The following is a 21,231-nucleotide window of genomic DNA, read 5'->3' as shown; positions in this document are numbered from 1 at the left end:
TGATCAAATTGCGAGAGGTTAACAAGTTCAAGTAAATTGTGATTGTTTTCCGATTTGATTAAGGGGGATACACGTAATATTAACATATATTACATATACATGTATATTGCAGAAAACACAGACAAGGCTGAAAACGCAGTTTCTGCTCTTGCACCCGTCTTTAAAATAAACTGTACTTTAAAAAAGTGCTGTATTTTAAGACAAAAGAACTGTTGTGCTTGATAGAACAATATGTCTATAGCGTATCCTGCCATAGCAGATTCATGGCGCACTAAGCCTCCGAACTATTTTTAATTTGTCCGTTTTACCCTGAAAACCCACATTTACAGACGTCGCGCAACCGCTTTTGTTTCAACCTAGCCATAAAAAGAAGGTAAGTAATCGTATTTATCATTCCAAATGTCTGTCATTTTTAGCTTAGAATCATTAATTGATGTCTAATATTTAGTTAAAAAAAAAAAATAAAATAAAAAGTATTCACTCGCATATTTTAAACTTTTAAACAAATGACGTCACAATGAAAAAAATGGTGTCTGTAAAAAAGTCATGGATATCTACCTCATAACTATCGCTTAATTGTATTTTTTGTTACTGTCGCATTTTCGCCGATATGATAGATGATAAATAATCGATCCAAACAAGGAAAATTAGACCAAAAAAACGTTTAAAAGGATAAATATATGAAAAATCGCGGCCCTTGTTATATCACCATGTTTCACCCATAAAATCCCCCAAAAATCCGGCAGTGGCCATTCACAGCTGTGTCTTGACACTCGGTGATACATGCTACATGGAGTTTTTGGATCGAAACAAAGTAAGTATGCGATAATATCTCGTTAAAACCGTGGCGTCTTTAATTCTGCTCTCGCGTGTTCTCGCCTCCAGTTAGGGTTTTTCTGTTTAATTTTTTTTTTTTTTTTTAAATGCCTTTATGTTCAAAATTTTTCTTCCCCCAGAAAACAGATTTTAACCTTTCCAATGATGTATCACACATGCATATCAGACAATTTTGAAATTTGGCCAAATTGGGGGTCTCAGAGTGGAACTTCAAGTCACCTGAGTGTTTTCCGTCATATATATGCAAGCTTTAGATTAGATAGCGGGAACATATATATATATATATATATATATATATATATATATGTATTACGGGTGTCAAACGATTAAAATTTTTAATCGAGTTAATTACAGCTTAAAAATTAATTAATCGTAATTAATCGCAATTAATCGCAATTCAAACCATCGATAAAATATTCCATATTTTTCTTTAAATTATTGTTGGAATGAAAAGATAAGACAAGATGGATATATACATTCAACATACGGTACATATGTAATGTATTTCTTTATTATAACAATAAATCAACAAGATGGCATTACCATTATTAACATTCTGTTAAAGCGATCCATGGATAGAAAGACTTGTAGTTCATAAAAGACAAGTTATAGAAATTTTATATCAAAACCCCTCTTCATGTTTTCGTTTGAAAAATGTTTGTAAAATTTTCAATCAAAAAATAAACTAGTAGCCCGCCATTGTTGATGTCAATAATTACTTACACAATGCTCATGGGTGCTGAAGCCTATAAAATCAGTCACACCCAAACACCAGCAGAGGGCGGCAAAACTCCGAAAAACACAACAAGTACACCTTTCACTGTGCTCTCATTTTAATCTGTATGAGCGGGGCATTTGTGCGTTACTTGCGTCAAATATTTTAACGGGATTAATAAAAAAAAATTGATTACCGCTCGTTAACGCGATAATATTGACAGCCCTAATATATATATATATATATATATATACAGTGGGGAGAACAAGTATTTGATACACTGTCAATGGGAAAACCCATTGGCAGTGTATCATATACTTGTTCTCCCCACTGTATATGTATGTATTGTATGTACTAGTCCTTCTAAAAAAAAATTGCATATTGTGATAAAGTTCATTATTTTCTGTAATGTACTGATAAACATTAGACTTTCAAATATTTTAGATTTATTACACACAACTGAAGTAGTTCAAGCCTTTTATTGTTTTAATATTGATGATTTTGGCAAAAAAAAGTCAAGAAAAAACAAAAATCCCTATCTCAAAAAATTTGCATATTTCATCCGACCAATACAAAACATTGTTTTTTAATAAAAAAACAGTCAACCCTCAATTAATTATATCAGCTATGCACTTTTGCAGAAATGACTGCTTCAATGCAGCGTGGCATGGAGACAATCAGCCTGTGGCACGGCTGAGGTGTTATGGAGGCTCAGGATGCTTCGATAGCGGCCTTAAGCTCATCCACAGTGTTGGGTCTGGTGTCTCTCAACTCCCTCTTCACAATATCCCACAGATTCTCTGTGGGGTTCAGGTCAGGAGAGTTGGCAGGCCAATTGAGCACAGTAATGCCATGGTCAGTAAACCATTTACCAGTGGGTTTGGCATTGTCAGCAGGTGTCAGGTCGTGCTGAAAAATGAAATCTTCATCTCAATAATGTTTTTCAGCAGATGGAAGCATGAAGTGCTCCAAAATCTCCTGATAGCTAGCTGCATTGACCCTACCCTTGATAAAACATAGACCACCACCAGCAGCTGACATGGCACCCCAGACCATCACTGACTGTGGGTACTTGACACTAGACTTCAGGCATTTTGGCATTTCCTTCTCCCCAGTCTTCCTCCAAACTCTGGCACCTTGATTTCCGAATGACATGCAAAATTTGCATTCATCTGAAAAAAGTACTTTGGACCACTGAGCAACAGTTCAGTGCTGCTTCTCTGTAGCCCAGGTCGGGCGCTTCTGCCGCTGTTTCAGGTTCAAAAGTGGCTTGACCTGGGGAACGCGGCACCTGTAGCCCATTTCCAGCCCACGCCTGTGCATGTTGGCTCTGGATGTTTCTACACCAGACTCAGTCCGCTGTTTCTGCAGGTCCCCCAAGGTCTGGAATCGGCCCTTCTCCAGAATCTTTCTCAGGTTATGGTCACCTTTTCTGGTTGTGCAGCATTTCCTGCCACACTTTTTCCTTCCCACTGACTTCCCACTGAGGTACCTTGATACAGCACTCTGGGAACAGCCTGTTCGCTCAGAAATTTCTTTCTGTGTCTTAGCCTCTTGCTTGAGGGTGTCAAAGATGGCCCTTCTGGATAGCAGTCAGATGGGCAGTCTTGCCTAAGATTGTGGTTTGAGTAATGAACTAGGCTGGTAGCTTTTAAAAGCCTCAGGAATCTTTTGCAGGGGTTTTGAGTTAATTCGTTTATTCAGATGATTAGGTTAGTAGCTTCTTTAGAGTACCTTTTCATGATAGGCAAATTTTTTGAGATAGGGATTTTTGGGTTTTCTTGACTTCTTTGCCAAAATCATCAATATTAAAACAATTAAAGGCTTGAAATACTTTAGTTGTGTGTAATGAAACTAAAATATATGAAAGTCTAATGTTTATCAGTACATTACAGAAAATAATGAACTTTGTCACAATTTGCTAATTTTTCAGAAGGACCAGTATATATAGAGATACATATTATTTTCCGAAGGAAAAGTGGTTTGACTGGTGGGTCAGCGTCAGGCTGGGTCAAATTTACAGGGACTGGGACTTGGTGGTCCTACCCTTCTCGTCTGATGAGGCGGAGGTTATATGCTAGGTTTGGAGGATGGAGATGTGGTGCCACCTCAAAAGTACCTGTGCAAAGGGCCCGTTGGGAGATACTTCGTGGCATCGCTTAGCAAACCTTTTTGTGGTTCTGGACATCGTGGGTACATCCGACAAGCCCAAGCGGTTCAAGGCCGCTGTTGGAGTGGTGATCATCAGCAAAAAGCACATGGGTGCGAGGCCTATTAGCTTCAAAGTGAAGCAGGAAATGACATGGCCACGGGCAGATTCATGCACTGTCTTGTCCGGATGCACAAAGGTTGAGTCATCGCTATAGTGCAGGGTTATCATCAAACTTATCGTTATCGCGTTGTCACGCTGTCAAACAACATTGTCCTATCAGCGTTACATCTGCCAACTAGTGCTGCCACGGTTAATCAACTAATTGTCAACTAATCGATGATGGACCCTAGGCTGGGAGTTTGACACATGTGCTATAATCTGTAGAAATAAACTATAGTAAAATCTCTCAATTGCACCAACAGCTTTTGACCAAAACAAGACCATTTTTATGAAACTGTTTTGCTTGAAATTGTTTATAATATTCTGCATTAGTGTTTGTGTCCCTCAGTCTGTGCCTGTGGCCCCATCCGGCTTGCTCCATTAATAAAGAACCGGTGGCGTGATGAGATCGTCAAGACAACAGACAGAAAGATTAATCTTATTACACTCCCAGGACAAATTGCCTCCGTGTTTTATGGCTCCATCAGTTGTTTGTTAAAGGAGCCGTTATGAAAGGACCGTTAGGACTCATTAAATAAAGAAAGTTAACTAGACGGAAGCTTCAAATAGGCTAACGACAAGTGAAAGACAAACAGTCTTGGAATAAAAACTTACCTCTTGTTTCTAACCCATTTCCACAAGTTTCTGCTGCTTGAGATAAGCTACGTTGGACAGACTCGGGAACTAATGTACAGGCGTGCCACTTGTGTATCCTCCACCTTAATGGAAAAACAACAAAATAAAGACACGGGAATTACAGATAGCTTGTGAACCCTCAAAAGGCATTGCAAGCATTCCAACTTTTGTTGGCTGTATTTGGTAGAACTGCTGTTTGTCTCCATTAAAATATGAAAGTAGAATCAACACATAAAAAGAAAAGCTTTCTAAAATCTAGCTTGGTTCCTTTTAAAATTTAAAGCATGGTCCTTTTTGTGCGTTCACAATTGATCTGTGTCACTTAGCTAACATGCTTAACATTTAAATGAGAGAAAAAGAAACACATGAAAGCTACGTCTTAACACTGTTAAAAGTACCGTATTTTCTGCACTATAAGGCACATCGGAGTTCAAGACGCACCTTTAACGAATGGCCTATTTTAAAACTGTTTTCATATATTGGGCGCACCGTATTATAGACAGGTTTCCGAGGTACTTCGGCTTTACTTCCTTATGTCTGCAAGCAACTTCCGTTTTAGAATTTCTCCATCCAAAACGGCAGTGGAGCTAGAGTAACATTACTCATCAAAATCCCTTAAAAAAGACATTGAGAAATACTGCATCCGTCATCATCCCAACAGGAGAGGAAAACACCCATAGCAAAAATTTGCTATTTATCTGTTGCTTAATCTCGCCTCGTAAAACAAATTTGATCATCTCAAATTTATCTCATTCTCTGGTTATTTGTTTCTGAGTTTGTGCTCCTAAGGGTACCCTTAGGAGCAAGTGATGAGTCAAAATGAGCAAAGACATTATTGAGACAAAGGATATCGATTTGAGAAAAACAGATTTGAGCAATATTTGAGAAGAGAAATTCTCTTCATTAAAAATGAAGTTACACTTGTACAGCACTTTCAGGCACTCAAAGCGCTTTGACACTATATCCTCATCTACCTGCTGGCAGTGTTGTTAATCTTACTTTAAAAAAGTAATTAATTACAGTTACAAATTATTTCTCCCCAAAAAATAATTGTGTCAGTAACTCAGTTACCTGAATGTAAGAGTAATTAGTTACTTGGCAAAGTAGCTGGTGATAATTTACGTTTTTTTTTGTTTGTTTTTTGTTTTCCTCAAAAAAAAAAAAAAAAAAAAAAAAAAAAACGTCACACAATGTGAAGTCTAAAGGGTTTTTTGGAACAATTAGCCCCAGCCCAATTCTTTACCCTAAACTTAACTAGACACAGGGGTATTGCGAATATTGCGATAACTAGATAGTAACCTTCGCTATGTATGGAAGTCATTTAATGTTTGTTAATCAACCGTTAAAGTTGTTAAAATTGCTCCCGTTATTGCATTAGTTAGGAAGTTAGGAAGGTTCTCTACAACAGCGCCTTCCTGAGAAGGCTATTGCTTTAAGATGGCGCCTGTTTACTAACGCATCTAGTTCTTTATTATACACGTTGCTAATGCACCCGTGTCTGTCATTTGCATCTAGTTCTGTATATATGTGATATCTACCGAAGCATAATGTGGGCGTAGTTTGTAGGCTATCGGCTACAGTCAGGTATTATTGGAGCCACCTAGCATAGTAGCATCGCGTTCGCAGCGGCGTCACCCTCCCTTGCCTCCTCCCCACTCCTGCTCTGCTCTCTTGTCTCCGTGAGTCTGTCTTTCCCAGACTTTTCTCGCATCAGTCAACCAACATAGTAACGCACGGCTTTCCCGCCTCAGTAACGGTAAGGGCGTTGCGAAAATTCATTCATTCATTCATTTCCCATGCCGCTTTTCCTCACGAGGGTCGCGGAGGTGCTGGAGCCTATCCCAGCTAACTCGGGGCAGTAGGCAGGGGACACCCTGAACTGGTTGCCAGCCAACTGCAGGGCACAAGGAGACATACAACCATTCACGCACACACTCATACCTACGGACAATTTAGAGTGTTCAATCAGCCTACCAAGCATGTTTTTGGGATGTGGGAGGAAACCGGAGTTCCCGGAGGAAACCCACGCAGGCACGGGGAGAACATGCAAACTCCACACAGGAAGGCCGAAGCCCGGGATTGAACCCTTGATCTTAGAACTGTGAGGCAGACGTGCTAACCACTCAGCCACCGTGCCGCCATTGCCGTTGCGAAAATGAGGAAAGTAATTAATTAGATTACTCACTACTGAAGAAAATAACGCCGTTAGTAATGCCGTTATTAACAACACTGCCTGCTGGTGACAAAACAACGTGGTGTTCAGTGTCTTGCTCAAGGATACTTAGATGAATTCATCAGGACAGAGAGTTGAATTCACAACCTCGGAGTTGGGGAACGACTTCTCTACCACTGACCTACACACGGATGCACCATATGCGATGTGACACATCACATCAATGGAAAGCAACTTCAGAAAGTGCTTGTAGCAGCGATGAAGAAAATTAATTCTATTTTGGTTCATTTAATAATATATACTGTATATATTTCTTTGATATTAAAAAAAAAAAAAAACTTCCAAATCACTGACATGTTGCTGGTGAGCCAGTAGTTTTAGCTTGACATCGTCAGCTAGCGTGTTGCCCGTTTTCATTACATCATAAAACAAGAGGACTATAAGGTTCTTCACACTATTTTGTGGTAAACTTTCGGTCTTCGAAATCAAAAACCGATAATGCGGCCGATAGTTTTCGGTGCGAAATTTTCAGTCACATCTCTAATTTTTACATTGAACAAGATGAACCAGATGTTATTTAATTATTTGACCAATTATAATGTTTTCTCGGATTTTGGCATGAGAAGAATTAAGGTGTGATTGGACATGTGAGAGCAGACACTACTCTTTCTTACAATGAAAGAATCTTGAAAACCCAAAATGAGCAATTGCAGACTGGAAGGAGATCAAATTGAGAAATATTAGTGACTGGCACAATATAAGGTTGCTCCACGAGATCAGTAAAAGAGGCAGCTTTGAGGCAAGTTGAAGAAATAAAATACTTTTGCTCATCCATATATTTTACTGAGACATGACTGAGATCATGACTCCAAGTAAGGAGATAAAATTGAGACACATTTGAGATTGACACAAGTACTCATAGTTGTCTCTTGGTGAGATCTTGAAAGGAGACAACTGTAAGACTTTATTGAAAAATCGTGCCAGTAGACCTATTCTCAAGACCTTCTCATGTAATGCTCACTATGAGACTTACTTCTCATGAGACAAATTTGAGAAAACTGCTATTGGTTGGCAACCAGTTGAGGGTGTCTCCTGCCTACTGCCCGTAGTTAGCTGGGATAGGCTCCAGCACCTCCGCGACCCTCGTGAATTAAAGCGGCATGGAAAATGAATGAATGAATGAATGAGAAAACCACTCTGGTCTCGATTATTGCTGATATTTCACAGAGACGTAAATGAGACATGAACAAGATCTCATCTTCAATTTTGCTTTGCTATGGGGATGTTCATGAAGGCAGATGTGGAACCAAGCTCGTGCCACCACAAAGACTGAACGTTTTTTGCAGCCATGCTGACGCTGTGTTATGGAAGGTATGTTCTTCCCATCCCTGCATTTTCATGTGTCCAGTGGTCAAAAAATAATAAAGCTAAAATCTTGCACATGAAACGACTTGTTGCCTTTGATATTGTTATTACGATGATGATTGTAATCATGATGATCTTTAATATTATTTACTACAACTACTGTACTGCTCTAGCAGTACAGGCTGCTAGCCTGTTGCTAATCAGTACATGTAGATGATACAATTATGTCAACGCATAAATGCAAGTGTTAAGTTGCAAGCTTTTTGTTCGTTTGTTTACAGGTGGAAAACGCTGTTAGGCAAGGGAAGGCAGTTGATGTGCCTCACATCAACACTTACTGTACGTTGATGGATATATATTGAGACTTTGTGCGCTCTATCCGAGGGCGGCCGAGAGGCTCGGGCTGGAGACTGTGGCTTGCCTCGCGGTCGACTCTCAGCTCAATCCCGAGATACAACTACGAGCTTTTTAAATGCAGCAACTTTAAGATACACTATTGGAGCTGGAATTACCAAGGACGGCGGGAGAAAGCCCAACTAGATGCTGCCGACGGTCTGCGTAATGTCGGGTGAAAGTTCGGCGAGGCTCTCAAGCCGCTCCGGAGCTCTGCTGTCTGATATCACATTCTCGTATGCTATTTTTCTAATAATTTTATAAATTGTGATTTATTGACCTGTTTTGCACATGCACCAAACGTTTTAAATAAAACAAGGGATAGAATCATGTTGTCCAAATGTTTTATTGCGATCAATATCTGCAATAAAAAAGAATGACATTCTATTTTTGTTTACATGTATATCTCTTGTAGTATTTCCTTTTAACAACAAAATCCGTGTCAGCCCTTCTGCATTTGGCAAATGTAATATAAGTTGTAATTTCATCTCATTTTGGTCACTCAAGTGGCGTATCAATCTATACCTCACGCCAACACAGGCTGAAAAGTTATTTTTTTGTCCATGAATGATCAACAAAGTGATAAGAACAATCATACAATCTTATCTACCTCTAATCTACGTCATGCTGAATCAATTTTTGGAGATTCTCTGGGTTCCTCTGGCTTAATTTTGAAGTTTTAACTCTGACAATACACTGCTTACTTCAACGCAATGCATTTTGTTCTTTCTAAACCGGAAGCTCGGAGAAGACATTGTCCAAGATGGCGCCGCCCATATTTCGCTCAGGAAACTTGTCTATAAGCAGGGGTGCACATAATTTTTTTGCCCAGGTTCTCAGAGGAGGACCTGGAGATGTGACTTGGTCCTCATTGAGCTTGAGAGCCAACCCGCCTGATGCGATAAATTTATGACAAGCTTTACTTAGAGCCAATTAACTTTAATTAATTATATTAACAATTAATGCTTGATTAACATCAAATGGCACAACAAAATTGCCATTACTTTGAAGTGAAATGTAAAGAAATAAAAAGCACCAATTCAAAATAAAGGGCATTATGCGGCTCCCACATTAACTCCAAGCCTTGATAAAAGTGGGATGTCCTCCTCATAAGACCTCATTGAACGTGCATGTTTAGCTTTGTAAAATGCGAGCAAAAACACGTTTGTCAGTGCATGTCGTTGTTCATTACCTTTATTCCGCCACTTGTCCATAGGGCGAGTGGGGTCCTGTTTGACATCGATAGTTTGCTTAATTGCCACATGCTCTCTGTTTTTTCCGTGGGTTTTCAAAGTTTGGATGGCTGAAATTCTTTGACCCTACATAAAATGCGCTGCTCTTATCGGCGACATTGGGATTCTCACGGCACATTTTGTACCGCATTTCCGTGCGAACATCATTTGCTTCTTGCCAGCAAAAGTCCTTTTTTTTGGTAGCTCCGGTGACGTCTCTGTCGTCTGTCTGTCTTTTGACGGGGGTGGGGGAACACGGAAGTAATTACTCAGTGTGGCCTGCCTCTTCGACATTTTGAGAAGTTATTTTCTCGTGTCCTCCGCAAATACAGTGGTCAGCCATCGGTACGCAAAAGCGTATGGAAGCCGTTGAGGGCCAGCGCGTTTGTCTACGTCCAGTACGCATGAGCGCATGCGGACCACTTATGTGCACCCCTGTCTATAAGGCACAGTAGTAGTAGTGATTGGGGTTGCGTTATGCATCCCCTAGATCAGGGGTGTCCAAACTTTTTGCAAAGGGGGCCAGATTTGGCGTGGTAAAAATGTGGGGGGGCCGACCTTGACTGACGTCCTTTACGTAGAACAATATATTTAAGCAAAATTTAGCAAGCCATTCAGTGTGTCACATTTGCTTTATTATTTTTTTAAATGAATAATTTCAACAATGTCGCAACTAGCCTTTGCGGCGTTCTCTTTCGACTCTCGGGCTCTTGTGAAATACTACTGCTGTGAAATTAAACTAGCTTCAAGTTGCTTCAATTTCTCGCTGCGTATCTTCCCTGTAATCTTGTCGTACTTGTCAGCGGGTCTTGTTTGGTAACATCGCCTCACATTGAAATCTTTAAAAACAGCGACTGTCTCTTTGCAAATAAGGCAAGACACAGTTGTTGCATATTTTAGTGAAGAAATAGTCCAATTTCCACCTATCCTTGAAGCGTTGGCCGTCACAGTCAACTTTTTTTCGTTGATTGTCGCCATTTTAGAAAATTGGAAGTAGAGGGCCCTACGGAGTAATGTTGCTTAGCCCTTAAATACCTGCAACATGAATCAATTATCAGAGAATCCCAAAATTTGAAAATTAAGGTCCTAATGAAACCTTTTTTTCCCCAAATTTGTGAAAACAAAAGTCAAAATGAATATGTGTAATAATCGCTCTACTATCTATAACCCATGCTAAATCATGTTTTTTTCTCATGGAACCTGCAGATGCATGTGTCGACTTTAGGTATATCAAATGTGATACATTTGCCAATAAAGGGTTAAAATGCTGCTGCCTTTTAGTGGGTAAATGAGGAGCAGCATTTCGTGTGTAAGCTACTTCATATGCCTGTTGCAGTACTGCTGACCAATTTATAAAGTCTGTATGCAGGCCAGATGTTATTGATTTTATGACAGAGGCTGGGGGCCGGATTAAATTTGACCACGGGCCGCATTTGGCCCCCGGGCCGGACTTTGGACATGTCTGCCCTAGATGGAGCTGTGCTAAAGGTAATACCATGCCATGAATAATCCATATTGGCTCATATACAGGGTGACTTTTTAATAATCCAAAAAAACGAGAGGGATGGGAGAAATAATATTTTATCTCTAGGAATTTAAACCTTAAAACATGTCAATTATGAAACGTTGGAATTTTTTACTTTTTTAAAATGACATTCTTTAAATGGCATCCTCCTGTGCAAATACATTATTGAAATCTGGTGTTGAGATTCCTCATTGATTCCTCATCTAAACTGGAATACTGTGAATTAAATCCGGTCCCTGTCTCACAGTGCTGCCATTTCCTCATGTCTGCCAATACACATAAATTCCCCCCCTTTTTTTTTTTTTTGTAATTGTCAACAGTAGATTTCAAGAATACATTAATGCAGGAGGAGGCCATTCAAACGGCATATTTTTAAAACGAAAATTCCAAAATTATTTCTTAAATGGCATGTTTTAAGGTTCCAAATACTACGAATAAAATATTTTATGTTATTTTATGATATTGACGGGACACGGGGCGTGGGGCCGATTAATAGGGGGGCTGCATTGTTGGCGTGGCCATCAAAGCTGACCGAGTGGAAACACAGACTAAAAGCTTTTTTCGTTGAAAAAAAATTCTTGAGAAAAAATGCTTAAATCCCTCAATTCTTTATAGATATGGACGCAAAAAAGTCTCGATTCTTGGTTAAAAGCTAAAAAAAAAAAAAACTTGCAGTGAGCATTTATACGTAATTATGTCCAGGTACGATGCTAATCTGTTAGTCAATGTGGTGGCCGCCATATTTAAACAGAGCTTTTCTGGTGAAAATTCTTGTGAATAAATGCTTAAATATCTGAATTTTTTATAGGTATGGATGTAAAACGGTCTCGATTTTTGGTTAAAAGCAAAAAAAAAAAAAAAAAAAACGTGCAGTTAGCATTTATTTGATGTAAATACTGTATGTCGATGTATGATGCTAGTCTGTTTGTCAATGTGGTGGCCACCTTATGTAAACAGAGGATTTCGGGTGAAAATTCTTGAGAATAAATTCTTAAATCCCTGAATTCTTTATAGGTATGAATGGAAGACAGTCTCGATTCTTTGTTAAAAGAGTAAACGGACAGTTAGCATTTACTTTAACGTAAATATGTCGAAGAATGATGCTAGTCTGTCAGACAATGTGGCGGCAGCCTTACAAAAAAAGAGCTTTTTACGTTGAAAATTCTTGTGAAAAAACGAAAAATATAATAATTACCTTGAATCCTTGAACAAATCACTCCTGATAAAATCCTTCCTCTATGTATGCGGTGCAACTTTTGTAGTTTTTTAACCTAAATCCGGCGTTGGATCGCTGCATGTGTTGCTGCGTCCGAATGCAATTAACTGAAGCGGATTGTGGGATGGCCCCCTACTTGAAGGCGTGGCTTTGTTCCATCGGTCTGGGTTTTATCTGATTGTTAAAAAAATTGTTGTTGGGTCACCCCGTTGTTGCAGTTGTTGTAGTTTTATTCATCCACCATATATGAGAGAATGTCAAGTCATAATTAACCAATATTGATCCAAATACTGTATAAGGCGCATCTGATGATAAGGCCCACCGTCGGCTTTTGAGAAAATGGAAGGCGATTAGGTGCACCTTATAGTGCTGAAAACACTGTAACTACAACATTTTTTTAAGTTAATGACTTTTTAAATTTCTTGCGTTTTGAGCCGAATGGTCAACTCTACTATTCTGCGTCGAAGGTTAGTGCAAAGGATTAAGTGCTAATCATGTGTTTTGGCAATAACAACAGTGTGTCATATACACCCCTTATATCTGATAATACAGTATTTCAGGGTTGAACATATTCACTCTAGCTTATTCATAGTTGGGAAGTAAGAGAATATTTTACCGGTAAATTGGACATGCTGGGTGTGATTCACATTCCCGCTCTTCATAAAGTGTGTCGGGGCACTCTTGACCTCCATTAGCAGACTTTTGAATGATAGTCCGGTGCCGAGACTGTGTGGCAGAGGTGGTATTCTCTGTTGAAAATAAAAAATCAGCCTGTCACACAGCCTCCGTAAAAGGTGGAAACATTTTGTGTTCAGAAAATGGCAAACTTCAACTCCTCAAATCAATAAAGGTTATCCACAACAGTCAGAAATGTTCATTGCCATTTGAAAGGTTGTCCTTCCCACTTTGATCTATCAATTTGCACAAAAAGCAACCTTTGGAACTACTGTATAACTTTAGAGGATTGAAAAAAATCAATCACACTTATTTTATTGTATTTTTTTTAATAATTATTATTAGTATTTTTCTTTTTATCATCCGAGAAATAGAGAAGCATTTTTCACAACCTGAGATTTTTCAGTGATCCAAGTACCTCACATGTAGTTTTTCATTTTATTGATCACTATATTGAGTGACTACTACACCTAAGATAAAACTGCTGCTTTTTAATAAAAATGATCACTTTTAGCTCAAAGTCTATGCTGCTTTAATATGCTTTAATGTTTTATGTCGTTGTTTAGCCTTTTTTCCCACATATTTACTTGTTTTTCTCTTGTCTATTTTAATTGATTGCTGTTGTTTTTAATTGCATTTGATCTTTTTAATGTGATGTAAAGCACCTTAAATTACCTTGCGGTGAATTATACCACACAAATAAATTTGCCATGTCTTGCCTATGATGTTATTTTTGATAACATCCCTTGAGACTCAAAACTTTTGAGCGCGTCTCTAGATAACAAGATGTCTCAAAGCTGATGCGCTAATGATTAGTGTGTCGGCGTGGAACTATAATTTCCTCCAGAATGCAGCCTTGGACATATGACATTGTAATGACCACAGACTAATCACCAAATGGTGAAATGAAATGTGACTGCATCATCAGTGGACCAATGAGCCACAGAATATTTATAGAGATAAGTTGGAGGCACAATTGTTTTGTTTATTTATTTTGCGATGAATCCTTTTTCTTCCAATGTGTAAGCCAACGATATATATTAGTGAGAAGAAAAAAAAAATCAGTGAAGCATGTAGCAGCATAATCTTTTAAAGTGATTCAAATATGATAGACAACATTGAATTTGTTAATTTCCAACTGTCTGCCGTTAAAAATGTTAAAAGTCATTTCTAACGCTTAACTCGTTCACTGCCATTGACAATGACAGGCATTGAGTGATCATGTTTCATGTCATTGATGGCGGCAGACGTCCAATCCAATTTGACTGGGGGGCTGGCAGTGATTGAACGATCGCCACCAGCTGCCCCGTGACAGCCAATGAGTTAATTTAGATCAGGGGTCGGCAACCTGCAGCTCTTTGACACGGTTTAGTCCTTTAAAAAAAAAAATGAGGTGCTCATCATTCTGTCATTCTGTTTGTTACCTTCACTGGGGTGCATATTTGTGTTTGTTTAGACAAGGTGATTGCCATCTTGCATATTGTTATTATTGAGTGACAGTTTTGTTCTGATCATTAATTTATCTAATACCAGAGAGAAATGTGACAGCACATCAACCTCAACCTGACTGCTTACCTACTTCATCTGACTGGTTGGCATGCTGACTTGCTGACAGACTATTTGGTTTACAGAGTGACTATTTTTTTCTCATGTTTGATTGTGTTTCAAATGGTATATGGACTTTCTTCTTTTATTATCACTTTAATTATGAACAGAGCTGGAGTCTGCTGTATAATTAAAATGCTCTTAATCAATGATTATTCTGTATATATTAACAAAGTCAAATTCACTGACATGATCAGTTCTAATAAAGAAAACATAAGTATAAATAGAAGACATCCTGAACACTTTATTTGTCAATATTTTTATTTTGCCAAGAAATCCTAATTGACATAGGAAAATTGAGTTGAGAGAAAATAATCGGAATTTTCTTTTTGGGCAAAATCAAACAGCCTTACACTCAAGTATGTAATGAATTCACCAACTATGTACAGCCACGGTTCCACTCTGAAGTTTTTGCTCCCTTCACACTAATGCCGCCAAAAAGCAGGCTGGTACACAGGCAGTGCCTCTAGCGATTCCACACAGGCTCCACCTAGCATACATACAGTAAATGTTGAATTCATGATGTGCATGAGTAGCCTGTTGATAAAGATGTATCAAAAGTAGGGCTGTCAAATTTATCTCGTTAACGGGCGGTAATTCATTTTTCAAATTAATCACGTTAAAATATTTAACACATTTAACGCATGCGCGGAACGACCCACTCACGCATTGCCGCAAACAGACTACAATGATGCCGTTTTATGCATATTGAGAGCTAAGACGCAGAGACAAGCGAGTGGAGTGGACACAGGCATTCATTGGGGACGCGCTATTTATTGACAAAAGCTTTGGCATCTCTTCCACAATAATAATAACTATTGGGGTGAACCACATGGGGAAGAATGTTCTTTTTCTTAACATCCCATATTGAACACAATGCAGAGAAGATATAACATTTGCAGCCACCACTGACAGTCATGCTTGCCCAACTTCCCATCATGCATTTGGGTGGAAAAGTTAAGTTGCTACAGTATAATTAATTGAAAGCACAACAAAAATAATATTACTTTCTCTCAAAAAAAAAAAAAAAAAAATGTTCACAAATAAGAAAAACAGTCAATGCAAAGAGAACTGGCATTCCCAATCAAAATAGCTATGCAAAATAATACTCAGCCTTTGGTCAAACTCTATTCATACATTTCGTTTAGCTCAGCAAATACACTAGATGGCAATATTTAGTCACACTATACAAACTCACATTTATCTTTTAAGAATTATAAGTCTTTCTATCCGTGGATCCCTTTTCACAAAAAGAATGTTAATAATGTTAATGCCATCTTGTGGATTTATTGTTACAATAAACAAATACAGTACTTATGTACACTATGTTGAATGTATATATCCGTCTTATCTTTCCATTCCAACAAAAATTTACAGAAAAAATATGGCATATTTTAGAGATGGTTTGAATTGCGATTAATTACGATTAATTTTTAAACTGTGATTAACTCGATTACAAATTTTAATCGTTTGACAGCCCTAATAAAAAGTTATCCTGACTTGTTCTGCTTACTGAAATGAAACGAAATTCATTTAATAAATCTCGTAAGCACCACTATATCTGATATGTTTTTTTGCTCATGAAATCACTTTTAAAACGTGGACTCATTTGACTCACTCAGACAAAAAGCTACTGTAACACCTTGATTTTAGATGTTAAAAAGTGTGTGTGCAGCTCCCACTGTTGTCTTTTCCGTGGAAACTGGGTCGAAGTGGCTCTTTGAATGTTAAAGGCTAACGAAACTGATTACTGTAGATTATTTAGGTTGGATTCCTTAAACCTGAGATAGCGTGAAATTTATGATTTTCTATATATTCACTCCTCAATAAGAATGAGGTTTATTCCAAACAAATAAAAAATCTGAGATGAATAGGATGGCAGCCAATGCGACTGAATCATAAACTATAAAAAGTACCCTGAGACAGATGTAAAAATCCTAATCAATGAAGCGCACACATGTATCTACCCAAACACGGCAAATAACACACTTACAAAAAAGACATAACAAGTAACTGGGCCCTTGACCCACTGTACAAATACAGCCTTACAATTCCAGACGTGGTTCAGTAATGCATGTTCGAGACTACCTGGCGTGCAGGTTGATGGACAGGCCGTCCATTCGCTGAAGGGTGTCACAATGCAGTCTTTCATGCAGGGAAGAACACAGGACCGGACTGTTTCTGGACGAGCAGAATCCGCACATCTAAATGCACACACGCACACAAAAACAGTGTTCTTATAGTCCACTCAACCCTCAGGCGATGAGTGATAAATGTCCTGAGTCTTTCTGGTAACAGGACAGTGCAGTGAAACAAGTGCCCTGTCCTTGACATCACACATCTCCCCACAGGAAACATGATTGATTATTTGTCCCGCTGCTTGTACGAGCCCAAGCAAAATGTAGACGAATACAAAAAATAATAAATTAGAAGAAAATGCAGTTGTGTCACACATGCCGCTTGGTGAACGAACATCAGGGTCAATTGAAAAATACAATAAAGGTATACAGTCAATTTAGCATTAAGATAAACGGTCACTGAAGAAAGAAACAAAACAAAAAACCCTAACATTGAAATGTCATCATAGAAACAAGTTTAGAAACGTTAGAATTATTTTTAGCTTTTAAGTGTGTTTTATTGGATAACCACAAATCCAGAAATGTTAGCAAGATTGATCAATCACATTCATAAACCTGAGTTTTTTTTTTTTATTTTTTATTTTTTTTAAAAACACCATTTTTCATAACGCTGTATGCCATTTAACTAGGCTTGCATTAATTTCCATTGAACATGTATAGAACGTTAATATTCAAGCTACCGTATTTTCGGACTATAAGTCGCACCTGCTATTAAATGCCCAACGAAGAGGAAAAAAACATATATAAGTCGCACCGGAGTATAAGTCGCATTTTTGGGGGAAATTTACTTGATAAAATCCAACGCATAAAAAAGGAAATTTACTTGATAAAATCCAACACATAGAACAGATATGTTATCTTGAAAGCCAATTAAAAATGAAAATACAATAGAGAACAACATGCTGAATAAGAGTACAAAGAGTATGATAATGTTACATGATGCATGAACAACGAAATGCAAACGTGGCCGGTATGTTGTAACATATGTAACATAGCTATTAAGAGTTATTCAGATAACTGTAGTATAAAGAACATGCTAACGAGTTTACCAAACCATCAGTGTCACTCCAAAACACCAAAATAACATGTGAAATGATATAATAATGTGTTGATAATTTCACACATAAGTCGCTCCAGAGTATAAGTCGCACCCCCAGCCAAACTATGAAAAAAACTGCGACTTATAGTCAGAAAAATACGATATTTTGTTGGTCCTCTTTGCTCAGGTTTGTGCAAAAGTTCGATTTTTATTAATGATTAAAATCTGATTGTTTAATAGTTGAAATTTGAATTGTTTGCCCTGAGTGGCAGTAATTTGAGCAGGTGTGTCGGTGTGTAGCTCACGGGTATTGGCAACGTGATGCTTTGCGACTTGACATCTTGATGACTACAATTGTTCTTCAATGACACCAACCATTGCTATTTCACAATTACAGTATCAAAAATAAAATATACTCCTTTGACACTCTCGCTTTAGCAGGCTTCTGTGTGCAAGTGCGCGCAGAGGAATTTTACCCTGAAAACCCACAGAGTCCGTCACGGCTCTGCTACGGTCCAATGCGGACGGCCTGCGTGCAGGCTGCGTTGCCTAATGCCCACTGCATATGTCTCTCATCTGGTCCATACACCCGCGGCCGCATGCACAAAACGGAGGAGAGCACGTTCTATTTCCTGTTTGGTGTGTGCTAAATGGCAGGACTTGATCAGGCCGCAGGTTGACGGACTAGAACTAGACTAGTCTGTGTATTATTATTTAATTACAGGTTTTAGCTCATTTCAATTTATTTTATTTAAATGGGCTATTATTTATTTTATTATGTGTTTATATTTTACGAATGTGATGTAGTATTCATTTATATTGTATATTTTATGTTGTATAACTTTAGTTCCTATCTGAATATTAGTTCCTAATTGTTTTGTTGTGGTAGGAGGGTTTTGTGTTGAACACAGGGCCGTGTTTATTATCATAGCAGAGAAGACAGCAGTAAATCAACAAAGACAGTCAACTGTTCCCTGATCTACCACTCAAGAGATCTGATGTACTCAAAAAGTGGGTTACGATTGCATATTAGTTTGAAAATCGACCGGATCCACCGTATTTTTACACGAGTGACTTCCGGTCTGCCCGATCCTAGATACCGGTAGTAGTATTGACGCAGGAGGGTCGCGTCTCGCGTCAAATAATAAACTCTGCCATTCTTTTCGCATGCGTCGTGTTCAGCCGCTTCTGGGACGCATCTAACATGCGGCCGCACTGCGACTGGTGTGCATTGGCCGATTGACTTTAACGCCAGCGTTTCACTGCATTCTCGCGGTGGCCACGTTGTCGCGCCGTTGACGTTTCTGGGTTATACTGTCGTACCGTGTTGGCTATTCATTATAGTAGAGAAGACGGAGTAAATATAATCTACAGAAAGAAACTGTAACCCGATCAACTCACAGCCTCGAAAAGTAAGGGTTACATTACGTCACAAACTCGTTCAGCACGCCTCAGTTCCGAACCGAGCACCACGTACCGAAACGGTTCAATACAAATACATGTACCGTTACACCCTTAAAGATGAATAATATTTTTACAAGCATTATATACTTTGAAAGACCAGATATTGCTGCCGTTCTGTTTCCCGTTTCGTCCGTGCTAAACGGCAGGACTTGATCTGGCCGCAAGTTGAAGGACCAGAAAATAGACCTCATTCGTATTTTTAGTCTGATGAACCGGAGAGGACCGATTCAAGCGGATCTGGATCGGAGCTGAGCAGATGATGTGGTCCGCCTTGTATTGATTAAAATAGAAACTTATCTGTTGCGTTGTTCGAAATGGAGCGATGCTGAGCGGACATCGACTATATGGATTTTGGGGGTAACAGGCGACAAGCTTTCGCAACATGTGTCAAGGCTGGAGGTCATCGTTGTTTGGATGACACACTGGACAAGCCTTCAATAAACCTAACATCGATGTTTTTAGGCAGTGAAGGTTACAGAACGAACAGAATCATTGATTCATTTATCGTGATGGCAACTTAATGAGGTTATAAAATACCGACTATGTGTTTTTGCCTCCCTTTGGGAAAGCCCCAGTGATCATCAACGTGTTCTATTGATCAATTACTCTCCAATGCAATTAAACAAGAATGACAGTTTTACTTACTGTACTGGACTGTCTCAGAAAATTAGAATACACAATATTCTAATTTTCTGAGACAGTCCTGTACATTAATCCACCATTTAAAGCAGGGGTGTCCAAACTTTTTGCAAAGGGGACCAGATTTGGCGTGGTAAAAATGTGGGGGGCCGACCTTGGCTGACGTCCTTTACATAGAACAATATACAGGACTGTCTCAGAAAATTAGAATATTGTGTATTCTAATTTTCTGAGACAGTCCAGTATATTTAAAAACATATTGCCTGCATACTTGCCCAGGTCTACTGGGTCAATTCTTAAAACACTAATGTGAGTATGTGTACCTCTCTTTACTAGCCCTAGTAGTCCACTATTATGACCAATAAGGTTCAAGGGACTCCCAAAGCCAAAATCAATTAGTTTACAACATGCCTGCTAATTAAACTTGGCAAAAGTAAGACTATGCAAACTGTTCTACAACAAATTATTCATCTCAAAGGACAACATTGTTGCCACCGTTAAGAGCACATCACTGATATTTAAGTCATATTATTGTGTATAGAAAATAATTGCGATGTGCATTATTTCGGTTGAAACTGTCACCGTGCCACTTGAATGAATTGAAAATCAACAGTAACTCATACTTTAATGTATTAATCCTAGGCCCTACTCTAATATCCCCTGTGAAGTCATACACACATACACATCGGAGCAGACCCCCACTAAGTGACTTTACTCTGGCTAGCAACTGAAATTCAGGTCTCACTTGAGACTCAGGATGGTGCCACATTCTGCCAGTAGCAGAAAGTCAGCAGGCACAAGAACCCGATCAAAGTACACCCAAGTACAAGGAGCATATGACATACAACTTTCCTTCCTCAACTTTATCCTTCTTCCCGCTTTGCAGTGATGCATGCCAAAGGGCACAGCAATGTAACTGGGCAGCTAGGGAATATTGTCAGCTACTCCGAGAATAAAATTGAGAGAAATATCATTGCTTTGAAAAACTAGTGTTGTGAAACTCAAAGTACTGTACACACTAGAGCTGGGAATCTTTGGGCACCTAACGATTCGATTACGATTCAGAGGCTCCGATTCGATTATAAAACGATTATTGATGCACCCCCCTCCTTTTTTTTTTTTTTTTTTTTTAAATGTTTTGTACATTGGTTCCAAAATTGTTCAAAAATCCTCTCAGGCTAAACCAAACTACTATTTCCAGTATCAAGTTAACATATAGCAGTAAACACATATACAAAAATAACAGTAAATAAAAAACTCCAGTCCCC

General features: G+C 38.6%; 1 protein-coding gene across 2 annotated transcripts in view; it reads right to left on the bottom strand.

Moving 5' to 3' along the window:
• The window catches only part of thsd7ba (thrombospondin, type I, domain containing 7Ba), a 364,521-nt gene that overhangs the window by 101,865 nt on the left and 241,425 nt on the right, over positions 1-21,231 (bottom strand). For both annotated transcript variants that reach the window (XM_057851598.1, XM_057851599.1), the window contains exons 12-14: positions 16,772-16,887; positions 13,020-13,152; positions 4,479-4,582 (exon numbers count right to left, since the gene is read on the bottom strand). In XM_057851598.1, coding sequence (XP_057707581.1) covers positions 4,479-4,582; positions 13,020-13,152; positions 16,772-16,887 — 353 coding nt within the window. The remainder of the gene's footprint in view (positions 1-4,478; positions 4,583-13,019; positions 13,153-16,771; positions 16,888-21,231) is intronic.

Source organism: Corythoichthys intestinalis, chromosome 12, assembly GCF_030265065.1.
Source record: "Corythoichthys intestinalis isolate RoL2023-P3 chromosome 12, ASM3026506v1, whole genome shotgun sequence".
NCBI lineage: Eukaryota > Metazoa > Chordata > Actinopteri > Syngnathiformes > Syngnathidae > Corythoichthys > Corythoichthys intestinalis.
The sequence above is the reverse complement of the archived record's forward strand: the minus strand, read 5'-3'. Positions and strand labels throughout refer to the sequence as shown.